Raw genomic sequence first — 14,206 nt, forward strand, 5'->3', positions numbered from 1 at the left:
AGACTGAGCTCAAGCAGGCCGAGTCTAGGGCTACAAAAGGCTGTTGGCAAACATCTGACTGTTTTCTCTTTCGATTCCCTGTCCCATTTCGTGGACGGAGCAGGCAATGAACCAGAACTTAAAGGAAAAGGAAAACGAAGCTAGAAGGATTTCACAGATAGAAAGTAAGGTGGGCCAGAATGCACGTGGGTGTCCCTTCACCCACCTGGCCAAAATGCAGATGAACGGCCTTTTTGCATAGCTCAAAGGGACCTAAGTCTTTCAGCTCTAAAACTTAGAAGTGGTATATAACTTGGCTGTTCAGTGTTCTAAAATGTATAATCTGGAATGGAAAATCCAAGACATAAATGACCCTGTTTCTTGGGGACTTAGAATTATTGCCCAATTTTGAATCCTGGCAACTCCCCAGGAGCTGTTGAGATGGAGAAGGCTGTCTGCCCGGGCCCCACATGGCACGCTCTGCTGCCTCGGGGCTCCTGTGTCTGCGTTTTAGGGTCTGGAAGTCAGTTGCTGCTCTCTGCTGGGATCTGTGTGCCCCTTCCCCGCTTCCTTCTCGCCCCTTCCTGTTTTTATAATTGTGTAGTTGTTAGTGTGAAATTGAGTAAGATCAGAGGAAGTGGAGGCTGAAAGTAGACCCAGAGGGCCACCTGTATGAATAAGCGATACTAGTCATTCCATGTGGATTTTGCACTTTTTTTCTGGTAACGCAAAAGTCTCCTAAAAAAAAAAAAAAAAAAAAAAAAAAAAAAAAAAAAAAAAAGTTTTTTGTTTGTTTTAATTAAATAATCTGGCCAGGTATGGTGGCTCACACCTGTAATTCCAGCACTTTGGGAGACCAAGGTGGGTGGATCACTTCAGTTCAGGCCAGGAGTTCGACACCAGCCTGACCAACATGGCGAAACCCCATCTCTACTAAAAATACAAAAAATCAGCCAGGCGTGGTGGCGCCTGCCTATAATCCCAGCTACTCAGCAGGCTAAGTCACAAGAATTGCTTGAATCCAGGAGACGGAGGTAGCAGTAAGCTGAAATCACACCACTGCACTCCAGCCTGGGTGACAGAGCAAGACGCTGTCTCAAAAAAAAAAAAAAAAAAAAAAAAAACATTGAATCACCTTTTTATTTTGGAATAATGTTAGATTCACAGAAAAGCTGTGATGATTGTACAGAGAGTGCTGGTCTACCCCTCCCAGTTTCCTCATGGTTAACATCTGACATGACCATAGTACAGTTTTCAAAACAAACAAACAAAAAATCAACATCAGTACATTATTGTTAATATCAGCTAAACTTCAGGACCCATGACGCATTCCAGGACATGACATTCATTTGATTATCGTATCTCCTGGTCTGTGATAATTTCCGTCTTTCCTTGATTTCCGTGGCCTTCACAGTCCTGAGAATACTGGCCAGGTATCCCAGAAAGCATTCCCCAGTCTGGATTCATCTGACGTTTTCCTTTGGTTAGAGTGGGGTCACAGCTTTCGGAAAGCCTGCCTCGAAGGTAGAGTGTCCCTATCGTCTCATCGTTTCAGGGGCACTGATAGCCACCTGCATCCCAGTGATGTTAGCTTCATCCAGTGGTTGAGGGGACGTTGGCCAGGTCTCTCCACAGTAAAGTTACTGCTTCCTTGTCTATCAATCTGTTCTTTGGAAGAAAGTCACTAAGCTTAGCCAACCCTCAAAGGAGAGGGGAGTGGGGGCAGTGATTAAGATTCGGCTGCACCTCCTGGATGGGGATTACCTACGTGGGTTACACTCTTCCGTAAAGAAGTGCCCCTTCTCCCCCATTTAGTTCTTTACTCATTCATGTATTCCTACCAGTATGGATAGATACTGGTGGAAATACATGAAATAAATACTCCTGGATATTTATTTGGTTCTCTAGGCTATAATCCACCATGATGTCATTTATTTTGCAGTTCACATTAATCTGGAACCTTGGCCACTGGGAGCTCTTTCGGATTGGCTGTTCATCCCGCTAACAGAGCCCTCCCCGTCTGTTTCTGATCACTTACTCACTTTCTGCTGTTACCAGGTGCCCTGGGCTCATCATGTATTTTCCCTGCCCCAGCCCCAGAATCAGCCAAAGACTTTTGGACTTTGGCTCTGTTTGCCAACTGTTTAGTTGGGTAAGTGGGCGCCTAGAGTGTATGCCAGGCCCTTCACTGGGCACTGGGCCCTGCCAGTGCTATGCTGGTGAATGTCTGAAAAAGTCAAGTATGCAGGTGTAGTATAAAGCTTACCGACACAAAGAAAGTGTAGCACATTCTTTACAAATAATAATAAAATATACAAGACTATTGCAAATTCATCGTAAATTCCATAAACATAGATTCTCACAGAGGGTTTCTATTGATTTTTGCCAAACTCTTGTATCCCTGGCCAACTTATGGTAGCAACTGATGAATGAGTAAGTTTCCAACCTGACTATTAGGGGATATATTTGTTTACCTTTATGAGTAAGATGAAAGTGAAATGAGAAAGATTTGTGTTGGAAACTCACATGTTCATCAGTGACATGAGCAACTTCTTTGCTGTCAGATAATAGTTTCTGAATACCAGGAGAAACTATTGGATAATAGCTTTTTAATATCAGAAGAAAATTTCTTCCATGTCTTTTGTGCTATTCATAATGTGATGGCTACTGACACAAAACATTTTAAAATTTCATCTGTATTAATATTTTATCCAGCACCTTCTTAAAAATAGACAAGCAACAAAACAAAAAAATCAATCCCTGATTTATAGCATTTCCTGATTTCTGTGGTATAAATACAACTATTAGTGTAAAATAGGCAAGCCCCCCAAACTGGGGCTTAGCCAGAGCGGGTTCTTGGCTTCATCCAGGAAGGAATTCAAGGGCAAACCAGGGGTGTTGGACAGCACCTTCTACGGAAGCAGCAGTGCAGCAGTAGGGGGCCTGCTCCTGGCACAGTAGGGCTGCCCCATGGGCAATGTGCCCAGAGTAGCGGCTCAAAGACAATTCTGCAGTCATATTCATATCCACATTTAATTACACAGAAACGAAGGAGTAGTTTATGCAGAAATTTCCAGGAAAAGGGTATTATCTTCCAGGTAGTTGGGTCATTGCCATGGAAAGGGGTGGTACCTTTTGGGTGTTGCCATGGCAATGCTAAACTGACAGGGCACACTGGTGGGCGTGTCTCTGCTGCCCTGTTTTTGCTGGTCCTCAATTTGGTCTGGTGTCTGAGCCAAACCGCCAGAGTTGAATCCCGCCCCCTACCTCACCATCATGGCCAGTTTCAAGCTTCACTAACACAGAGCCACAGAGGGCCGTGTAGCAGCACGTCACTCTGCAGCACTGCCAACAGACACAGTGGGAAAAATCACCTTAAAAGCATAGGTTATCGTAAAATATAGTAAAATAATTGGGAGGCTACATTTTAAGTATTTATTGCCGCTGTTTCTGGTATAATTTAATTGTAAGCGTATATAATTTATTTTTAATGGCTATGTTTATCAGCCAGCTCACAGAATTCTGAACACTTACTCATCAGCTCTCAGGGGCAGCGCCAACAGGCCCCAGCTCTCCCCTGGCACAGCAGCGAGCCAGCCACAGCCCTGCCTGGGTGGAGGCTGCAGTTCTCTGAGTGGCATCCAGGGTGTTGCACGTACCCTGTGAATCAAATTTGCATGAGGGAGCTGACAGCACTCCTAGAAAATCCTGTTCACACACAGCCCATGCACCATCTTGGGGTTTTTCACACCATCTATTTCTTATTTTCATTTTTTAACTCAGAAAATCTATTCTTCATGAACCAATCATCTAAAATCCTTTTGCAAGGAAGGAAAGCAAGTGTAAATCATGACTTCAGATGACCCAGAAGCTCTAAGAGCACAGATTTTGGAGTCAGACAGCATCACCACTTCCAGGCTTCAGGACCTTGGGCAAGTCACGGAACCTCACTGAGCTGCTGCTTCTTAATCCACAAAATAGGAGTAAAAATGCCACCCCTACCCCAGAGTTAATATCATAATTAGATGAGGCCACATATACAAAGGGCACAGCACAGCCTAGCACCTAGGGCCTCCTCTCCTTGGTGGTTCAAAGGCAAGTGGTAACAATTGCAGACAGCAGAGAACATGGCAGACTCTTCAGAGGCAAGGTCGTTGTCCACAGCCTCCAGGGCTTCCTGGAAGAATGTATGGGTCCTGCGCAAACTCCCTTGGTGTTTTACGGTACCCTTCTCACCCTGAAGCCTTGACAGTGTCAGAAGCAGATGTCAGTGTGATAACACAGGAAACAAGGAGATCATCTAGAAACAATGGGATTTGGAGTTCTTGAGGACATCAGTGGTTGGGTGTTTGTTCAAGGTGACAGAAATTCAGCTATGGGTATGGTCCAGGTGGTTGGCAACCTGCTGTTTTAGAGACAGTGTGGAAGAAATCAGGCATAGCACATGCTGCCTCAAAAATAAACAAACAAAAGCCCACCAGGGCACATACCATATGGAAATAGGAAGGAAGGGAGGGAGGGAGGGAGGGAAGGAGGGAAGGAGGGGAAAAAAATGAAGGAAGGAAGAGAATGAAAGAACGAAGGCACTAGCAAGTGTTTTTAAACTAATGTTTCTAAACCAGACTTGTTGATAACACCTTGACCGCAGGCTCCGTGCACGTTCTCACGTGAGCTCAGCCAGCAGCCAGTTTTTCAGAATTCTTTTTCTTATGTCTGTTTTTCCCCCTCACTGTTTCGTTGTGGTCGCCAGCAGCCATTTCTGAGAAAACCTTGACCTTGCTTATGATCGAGTAGGCCTGTTAACTAGAGAAGACCGGTGTTAACCTTCCGACTAAGCCACCTTCAGTCAACACACTTTTAAGAAACAAATGAACAAGGCCGGGCGCGGTGGCTCACGCCTGTAATCCCAGCACTTTGGGAGGCCGAGGCAGGCAGATCACCTGAAGTCAGGAGTTGAAGACCAGCCTGGCCAACATGGTGAAATCCCATCTCTACTTAAAAAAAAAAAAAAAAAAAAAAAAAAAATTAGCCGGCTGTGGTGGCGCGTGCCTGTAATACCAGCTACTTGGGAGGCTAAGGCAGGAGAATCACTTGAACTTGGGAGGGAGAAGTTACAGTGAGCCAAGATCATGCCATTGCACTGCAGCCTGGGCAACAAGAGAGAAACTCTGTCTCAAAAACTAAACAGACAAACAAACAAATAAATATTTAAAAACAAACGTCGTAAAACTTCTTTTTTTTTTTAACCAAAAGAGCTGACTGCAGTCTTTGCTGCATTTACACATCGTGCGCTGGCCCCTTTAGAGACCCTCTCATTAGCCCTGTGGGGGCTGCAAATGCCAAAACCAGCTCTAACCATCCTTGCAGTACTGAGCAGTTAGTGCAGGGTGCAACGCGAGCCAGGGCTCAAAACCAGCTTCTCTATTTGTTCATTATGTACAGTATTCAGGAGGTGGACGCAGCCCACATGTCCATGGACAGATGAATGGCTACAAAATGTGGTCTGTCCATACAATGGAATATTATTCAGCCATGAAAAGGAAGGACATTCTGACACATGCTACAACATGGATGAATCCTGAGGGCATTTTGCTACGTGAAATAAATGAGTCACAAAAGGACACATGTTGTATGAATCCAGCTATATGAGGGAAAAGGAGTACCTAAATTCATAGAAATAGAAAGGGAATGGTGGTTACCAGGGGCTCTGAGGAGAGGGGAAGGGAGAGTTATTTCATGAGAATAAATTTTCACTTTTGCAAGATGAAAAAGTTCAGGAGATCTGTTTCACAACAGTTACAATATACTTAAAAATACTGAACTGTACGCCTAAAATGGTTAAGATGGAGAATTTTGTTATGTGTTTTTTTACCATTAAAAAACAAAAACAGGCTGTGTGACAGGGCTTATGTGTGTAATCCTAGCACTTTGGGAGGCTAAGGCAGGAAGATCACTTCAGGCCAGGAGTTTGTGACCAGTCTGTGCAACATGGTGAAATCCCATCTCTACCAAAAAATACAAAAATTAGCTGGGCCTTATGGCCTGCACCTGTAGTCCAAGCAACTTGGAAGGCTGAGGCGGGAGGATCACCTGAGCCCTGAAGGTTAGGCTGCAGTGAGCTGTGATCATGCCACTGCACTCCAGCCTGGATGACAGAATGAGATCTTGTTTCAAAAAAAAAAAAAAAAAAAAAAGGAGAAAAGAAACTCAGCTTCCCTCTCTCAACGTCTGGGCTGCACTCTTTGGTGCTGGCTACATTCGCAAGTCCCCAGGTCTCTGGGGCTAGAGATCCTGGTGTCCAGCCTAGTCTCCTTGGCTCTGATTGGATCCCATGCCCCACCCCTGGCCAATCACTATGGCCAGTGAATGTGGTTTGTTGCTTAGCCACACCCACAACAACGAGCTGAGAGGAGGAGGGAGATTACCCACAGTCTCCAAAAGATGCTGAGGGGTTCTGGCCTGGCCACTGCAGAACTGTTGCCCTTGAGGCACGAGACACAGCCACTCCCCTTAGCACCTGTGCAGTTAGTTGGCATGAGGCACCCTTACCTTAGAGCCCGGCCCACCAAATGTCCCAGTATGCAAGTGGATTTGTCCACCACAACAAGTAATCTCAACATTTGCGTTCTAGAAGGCTGGGGTAAATTGCATTGGAGTTTACCTGCTCTCACCTTCAGCCCAGTCACTCAGTAAATACTTACTAAACCCATAGGAGAAGGTAATGGGAATGAGTGAGGCAAGACAGCCCCGGGGATGGGGAGGAACGGGATGGATGGGGAAGTGAGCCCCGGGCAGAAGCCCAGTGCCTCAGCTTCTGAAACCAAAGAATGGAAGAGAGGGTAGGTGGAGAGGCTGAGATGTTGACAGTGGAGAGAAACGGGAAACTATACGTGAGATAACAGAGTTCTAGAACTCTCCCCAGACCCACTCCTGCATACAGATTTCGGGTGGGCCAGTGTCGTTGTGAATGCCTGGCCGGGTATCTCCAGATGTATTAGTCCGTTCTCACACTGCTATAAGGACATACTGGAAACTTAAATTTATAAAGGAAAGAGGTTTAATTGGCTCACAGTTCCCCAGGGCTGGGGAGGCCTCAGGAAACTTACACTGATGGCAGAAGGGAAGCAAACCATGTGCTTCCTCACATGCCAGCAGCAAGGAGAAGTGCAGAGTGAGGGGATGGGGAAAGCCTCCTAGAAAACCATCGGATCTCTTGAGTCACTCACCATCACAAGAACAGAATGGAGGTCACTACGCCCACGATTCAATTACCTCCCACCAGGTCCCTCCCAGGCCCTCCTAAGGGGATTGTGGGAACTATAGTTCAAGATGAGATTTGGGCGAGAACACAGCCAAACCATGTATCACCAGCAGATCGGAGTCTGGTGCCATTATTTCCCAGAACACTCCTCCCTGACTCCAAGAAAGAGCCTTGTGGGGGAAGGCATGGGATCCCTGAGCAGCTGTAGACAGACTGCAGCTTGGAGATTAGAATCCTGAGTGAGCAGAGGGGCCGCCTCTTGAATAAAACCCAGCTGAAGTTCTAGGAAGTGCTGTCCGCCGGAGCTCTGATTTTGAAAGCATTCTTTCTTGTTCCTCGTTGTGTGTGTCTCAGCTCATATTCTCTCTGGGCTACAGAAGGAGAACCCTGAGCCCTGAGAAAATAGGGATGAGACCCTGCCTAGGAAGCAGACTCTTTGAATTTAGCTCTTACCTGGAAAGTGTTATTTCTGCTGAGAGAATTGGGGGCCGAGGAGGGGGGAGAGAGAGAGAGGGGAGGAAGGGGCTGTCAGATCTTGATCCCAGTTCTCTGTCCACCACTTCCTGCACTGGGTAAATTCCTTAACCTCTCCCAGCCTCACTTCTAACACAGGAATAAGGAGACCCCTCACACAAAGGGTCATGGCGAGGAATCAGTAGCTTGGTGCAGGAAGTGCTAGTGCTCGTCCATGGCGTCATTCAGCCGCCAGGCACCGTGGAGAAAGCACCACTAAAGCATTAATCCGCAGCACAGCCAGGCGTCAGCACGCTCCAGGTTTGCTCGCCCACGGTCAGGTGGATTTTGACGTGCTCTCCACTGAAAGTAGTTGCAACCTCTTCCCCAGGGCCTCTGCCGGAATCAGGTGTACTGGTGTGGAAAAGCAAAGGCGGATTAGACCATCCGCGTCCCTGCAACCCCAGAGCTCTGAACTCTGAGGGATAGACAGACCCACAGTGTGGACAGAAGGAGAAAAGGCTGTGGAGTCCCAGGGAGCTGGGCTGGAATCTCAGTGACTGGCTTGTTCTGTTATTTTGACCAACATTTGAGGACATACTAGGTATGAGCCAAGCATTTATTCTAGGGGCTGTGGATACAGCGGTAAGGAAGATAGATGCAAAGTCCCTAATCCCTTAGAGGGGGCATTCTCTTGGCTCAGAGGCCCAATACCACATCCGTGGTGTTGGGGGTCACTTGGCCTTGCCCAGCCTGTGTCCTCTGAGTGTTGACATCACAGAGTGTTGAGTGTATAAAATGAGTTAACGCAGGTGACTTCCAGCAGGGTGCCTGGGAAAAGGACGCACTCACTAAATGATGGTGTTGATATGCGCCGTGTGGCCCAGGCAAGGACCCCCATCCCAAACTTGAGGATAGTCCAGGAAGGCTTCCTGGAGGAAGTGACTCATTGTTTTTTTGTTTGTTTGGTTTTGAGACAGGGTCTCATTCTGTCGCCCAGGATGGAGTACAGTGGTGCTATCACTGCTCACTGCAGCCTCAACTTCCTGGGCTCAGGTGATCCTCCCACCTCAGCCTCTCGAGTAGCTGGGACTACAGGTGCAGGCCACAAGGCCCAGCTAATTTTTGTATTCTTTGTTGAGGCAGGGTTTTGCCATGTTGCCCAGGCTGGCCTCGAACTCCTGAGCTTAAACTAGCTAACCTCCCACTTTGGCCTCCCAAAGTGTTGGGATTACAGGTATGCACCACCAAACCAAGACCTCAGGCAGCAATTCTGTGGCTGGGACAAAGGAATGGAGACCCTCCCAGGTGGTCATAACCTCCCCTGACCCTTGTTTGCCCCTGCAGGTCTCCTACCCATGGATGAGGGGCCCAGCACCGTGGCCAGGGCCACACCCACCTCGTGCCACACAGCAGCCAAGCCAGGGCCCCCCGCCACATATCCCCTACCACCAGGGCGTCCAGCCAGCGCCAATGCAAAGGAGCTGGTCCCAGGGCTTCCCCAGACCCACCATGGGCCCTCCGGCCTCCCACCAGCGGCCTGTGAGCGCCAGAGAGGAGATGTTCTCCTTCGTGGTGGATGGTGCCCGCAAGCCCCCCATCATCAAGCAAGGTAAGCGTCAGGGCTGCCCTCGGTGGCTTGGGGGTGGATTCACAGGTATGTGGATGGGTCTTGGTTTTCCCTTTTTGATTCTAAAAGTAGAACATGTTCAATTCTAAAAAATAACAAATTCAGGAGAAGCAGAAAGTAGGAAACGCTTAAAAATCAGCCGTAATCCTTATCCCCAGGGTCTCCCTGTTGACTCTCGGGTCCCTCCAGCCTCGGTGCTGTCAGTACACACACACCAGTACGCCCGCAGAGCGTGCGCACCTCTGTGCGTGTGTACGTGTGTGTCCCGTACGCCCGCAGAGCGCGCGCACCTCTGTGCGGGTGTGCGTGTGAGTGTGTCCCGTACGCCCGCAGAGCGCACGCACCTCTGTGCGGGTGTGCGTGTGAGTGTGTCCCGTACACCCGCAGAGCGCGCCCACCTCTGTGCGTGTGTGCGTGTGTGTCCCGTACGCCCGCAGAGCGCGCGCACCTTTGTGCGTGTGTGCGTGTGTGTCCCGTACGCCCGCAGAGCGCGCGCACCTCTGTGCATGTGTGCGTGTGTGTCCCATACGCCCGCAGAGTGCGCGCACCTCTGTGCGTGTGTGCGTGTGTGTCCCGTACGCCCGCAGAGCACGCGCACCTCTGTGCGTGTGTGTGTGTCCCGTACGCCCGCAGAGCGCGCGCACCTCTGTGCGTGTGTGCGAGTGTGTCCCGTACGCCCACAGAGCGCGCGCACCTCTGTGCGTGTGTGTGTCCCGTACGCCCGCAGAGCGCGCGCGCCTCTGTGCGTGTGTGCAAGTGTGTCCCGTACGCCCGCAGAGCGCGCACACCTCTGTGCGTGTGTGTGTCCCGTACGCCCTCAGAGCGCGCGCACCTCTGTGTGTGTGTGCGTGTGTCCCGTATGCCCGCAGAGCGCGCGCACCTCTGTGCGTGTGTGTGTCCCGTACGCCCGCAGAGCGCACGCACCTCTGTGCGTGTGTGTGTGTCACGTACGCCCGCAGAGCGCGCGCACCTCTGTGCGTGTGTGCGTGTGTGTCCCGTACGCCCACAGAGCGCGCGCACCTCTGTGCGTGTGTGCGTGTGTGTCCCGTACGCCCGCAGAGCGCGCGCAGCTCTGTGCGTGTGTACGTGTGAGTGTGTCCCGTACGCCCGCAGAGCGCGCGCACCTCTGTGCGTGTGTACGTGTGAGTGTGTCCCGTACTCCCGCAGAGCGCGTGCACCTCTGTGCGTGTGTGCGTGTGTGTCCCGTACGCCCGCAGAGCGCGCGCACCTCTGTGCGTGTGTACATGTGAGTGTGTCCCGGGATCTGCACCACACTTTGACTCCGAGGTGCAAGTATATTAGTCATTGTAATCCCCTTTGCCCCCAACAGCCCTAGGAGGCTTTCAAATATTATAGCACCATGTTACAGGTGAGGAGAGACCGAAGCCTATCAAGGAAAAGATTCCCCAGGGACATATATTCAGGCCCAGCTAATCATGTTTTTCAGTCCCATTTAAGGCTGGCAAGCTTGGTGACGGCCCGGTCACAGCCTGGTCACTTTGGGACACACACAGCCTTCAGGGTTTCCTTCCTTCCCCCACTGACCCCCTTGAAAGCCTCATGGTACTTGGGAAGGAAACTTCTCGTCTGTCACTGTCCTCTTGGTCTCGGCAGCCTCACCGGCAGAAGAGCTGGTCACTTTAGTCCCAGGCACAGTTCCCGGAGCTCCCCCATGGCCTCTGGCACCAAGGTCCATTCTCTGTCCTCTTTGTCCCAGCTCCAGACCCCTCTGAGTCCCCAAGTATCTCTCAGCGGCTTCCACATCTTCCTCCGGTCTTGCTCAAGACCATTCACCCGGTCAGCTTGCTCAGTCACTAAAATAGTAGTTATTATTGTGACATATGCAAACGGAAGAGCGAATGCACTGTGTCTCCACAGTTCACGTCATCACCGTCATCAAACTCACCGCTACGCACCTACCACCTACAGTGAAAATGGCCTCAGCCATTTCCCACCCACATTTTAATATGAACAGTTTTTAAACATACAGCAAAGTGAAAAGAATGTCACAGTGACCTCTACCCCACCTAAATCTACTGTACTATACTCTTTTTTCTTTTCGGAGACAAGAGTCTTGCTGTGTTGCCCAGGCTGGAGTGCAGTGGCGCCATCTCCATCTCCTGGGTTCAAACGATTCTCTTGCCTCAGCCTCTCAAATAGCTGGGATTACAGGCACGTTCCATCATGCCTGGCTAATTTTGGTATTTTTAGTAGAGATGAGGTTTTGTCATGTTACTCAGGTTGGTCTCAAACTCCTGACCTCAAGTGACCCACCCACCTGGATCTCCCAAAGTGCTGGGATTACACACATCAGCCAACCGCACCTGACCCATTTTGCTGTACTCTTATTATATATATATCTATCTGTCTATCAAACATTCTGTTAATTCGTTAATCCACCTTAATTTTGGATACATTTTAAAATAAGTTACCTAGAGCTGTAGACTTGCACCTAAACATTTAGCAGGTATACCATCAACTAGAGCTCAACGGTTTTGTCTTTTTGTGTAAAATTAACATACAGTGTGTATTAGTTACCAATTTATAACCAATTACCCTAAAACGTAGCAGCCTAAACAAACAAACCCTGTACATTATCTTATACCATTTCTGTGGGTCGGCCATTTGGGTGGAGCTTCGCAGGATGGCTGTGGCTCGGGGACTCTCAGGAGGTTTGCATTAAGCTTTCGACCAGAGCTGCGGTCCTCTGAAGGCCTGCCTGGGGCTGGGGACACATCTCCTGGGGAGTTGGTGCACATGCGTGTGGGAGGAGGCCTCAGTCCCTCACTAGCTGAGAGCAGGAAGCCTCAGTTCTTCACCACTGCCACCTCTCCTAGGCTGCTTGAGTCTCCTCATAAAATGGCCACCAGCTTCCTCCAAAAGAGTGGTCCTAGAGAGAAAAGCAGCAGCCACAATGTCTCTGGAGATCCAGCCTGAGGAATGAAACTCCATCATTTCTGCAGTAGCCTTGGTTATGTAGAGAAGCTGTTATGGCTGAATTGTCCTCTCAAAATGTCTATGTTGAAGCCCTAATCCCCGGTACCACAGAACCTAACTGTATTTAGAGAATGCCTGCCTTTCTTCTTCCCTCCCCTCCCTTCCCCTCCTCTTTCCTCCCCTCCTCTCCCCTTCCTTTCCCATCTTTCTTTCTTTCTTTCTTTTTTTTTTGTCTCTCTTTCTTTCTTTCATTTTGAAACCGAGTCTCACTCTGTCACCCAGACTGGAGTGCAGTGGCACAATCCCAGCTCACTGCAACCTCTGCCTCCCAGGTTCAAGTGATTCTCCTGCGTCAGCCTCCCAAGTAGCTGGGATTACAGGCACCCACTGTCATGCCCGGCTAATTTTTGTATTTTTAGTAGAGATGGAGTTTCTCCATGTTGGGCAGGCTGGTCTCGAACTCCTGACATCAGGTGCCTCCCAAAGTGGTAGGATTGCAGGTGTGAGCCAATGTGCCCGCTGAGAATGCCTTTAAAGAGGTAACTAAGTTAAAATGAGGTCGTTAGGTGGGGCCTAATCCAATCTGTTGTCCTTGTGAGAGGAGGCGATTAGGACACAAGCAACACCAGAGGAAAGACCATGTGAGGACATAATGAGAAGGCAGCCATCTGCAGGCCAGGGAGAGAGGCCTCAGGAGAAACCACCCGGCCAACACCTTGGTCTTGCAACCTCTAAAACTTGAGAAAATCCATTTCAGTCAGGTGCAGTGGCTCACCCCTGTAATCCCAGCAATTTGGGAGGCTGAGGCAGGAATATCCCTTGAGGCCAGTAGTTCAAGACCAGCTGGGGAAACATAGCAAGACCCCATCTCTATTTTAAAAAGAAAGAATTAAAAATTTAATAAAGGAAAATCAATTTCTGTTATTAAGCCCCCGAGTCTGTGGTATTTTGTTATGGCTGCTTGAGCATATTAATGCAAGCTTCATCCAGCATTGGAGATGACTATATAGGGCCATGAATACAGGGACCAGAATCGCCAGGGCCATCTTGGAGACTGGCTGCCACTCAATGAAACGCACAGATCTTGAGTGAACACTCACTGCGTTTTGACAATGGTATGCACCTCTGTAACCCACACCCCTGTCAAGAACATCACCATCACCCCAGGAAGCTCCCTCAGGTCGCTTCCAAGTCACTTCCCAGCCCCTAACCCCAGAGGTAACCACTCTTCCGAATTCTTTTTCCACCATGGATTACAGATTCCTGTTCTAGATTCTCAAATCAGTGGAATCATGTGGTGTGTGTTTTTCATGTGAGGCTTTTTTCACTCAGCATATTTCTGAGATTCATCCATTTGGCTGTGTGTCTTACACGTTGCTCCTTGTTACCGTTGAGTCACATTCCGTGAACCCGTATCACAGATTCTCTTTATCCATTCTTCCACTGGTGGACACGGGTGCTCTTTCTTCTTTCACTCAGTCGTTGACGAGTGGATGCTTCCCCCTGTTTCTCCAGGGCCATGTTGAACTTGGGAAGTGAATAAGCCACGATCTGTCCTGTCTATGGCTTTGAGGCCCTCAGGTCTCCCTGGGCTCCACCACTACAGCCTCCCGCCGGGGTACCACCCAGGTTGGGAAGGCACCGTGGTGTCCACTCCCAAACTTCCACTGCATTCCCCTGATTTGGAGAGGGGCTTTCATCTGCCTGTAGTGAGGAGTTCCCTTGTGTGAGACCCGGGCCTCTCTGCTCCAGGCTTAGGAGAAAACTCCCAGCTCCAGTCCTCCAGGTTGGCTCTTCATTGAAAGCACCCATTTTTGAGGAACCTGGGGAAAGCCTTTCCTCTCTGAACAGAGCCGGACTCTTCAAACAAACGTGTTTTGCTTCTAGACCATTGCCCTGCTTTAGCTTTGAAAAATTCTACTTGGAAACGCAAAGCCAAGAACTTC

The 14,206-nt window shown here is 49.2% G+C and overlaps 1 protein-coding gene across 8 annotated transcripts in view; it reads left to right on the forward strand.

Moving 5' to 3' along the window:
* Positions 1 to 14,206, forward strand: part of FHAD1 (forkhead associated phosphopeptide binding domain 1) — a 156,541-nt gene that overhangs the window by 32,583 nt on the left and 109,752 nt on the right. For all 8 annotated transcript variants that reach the window (XM_074380102.1, XM_039474472.2, XM_074380103.1 and 5 more), the window contains one exon: positions 9,041 to 9,305. In XM_074380102.1, coding sequence (XP_074236203.1) covers positions 9,041 to 9,305 — 265 coding nt within the window. The remainder of the gene's footprint in view (positions 1 to 9,040; positions 9,306 to 14,206) is intronic.

Source organism: Saimiri boliviensis, chromosome 11 (genome assembly GCF_048565385.1).
Source record: "Saimiri boliviensis isolate mSaiBol1 chromosome 11, mSaiBol1.pri, whole genome shotgun sequence".
Taxonomy (NCBI): domain Eukaryota; kingdom Metazoa; phylum Chordata; class Mammalia; order Primates; family Cebidae; genus Saimiri; species Saimiri boliviensis.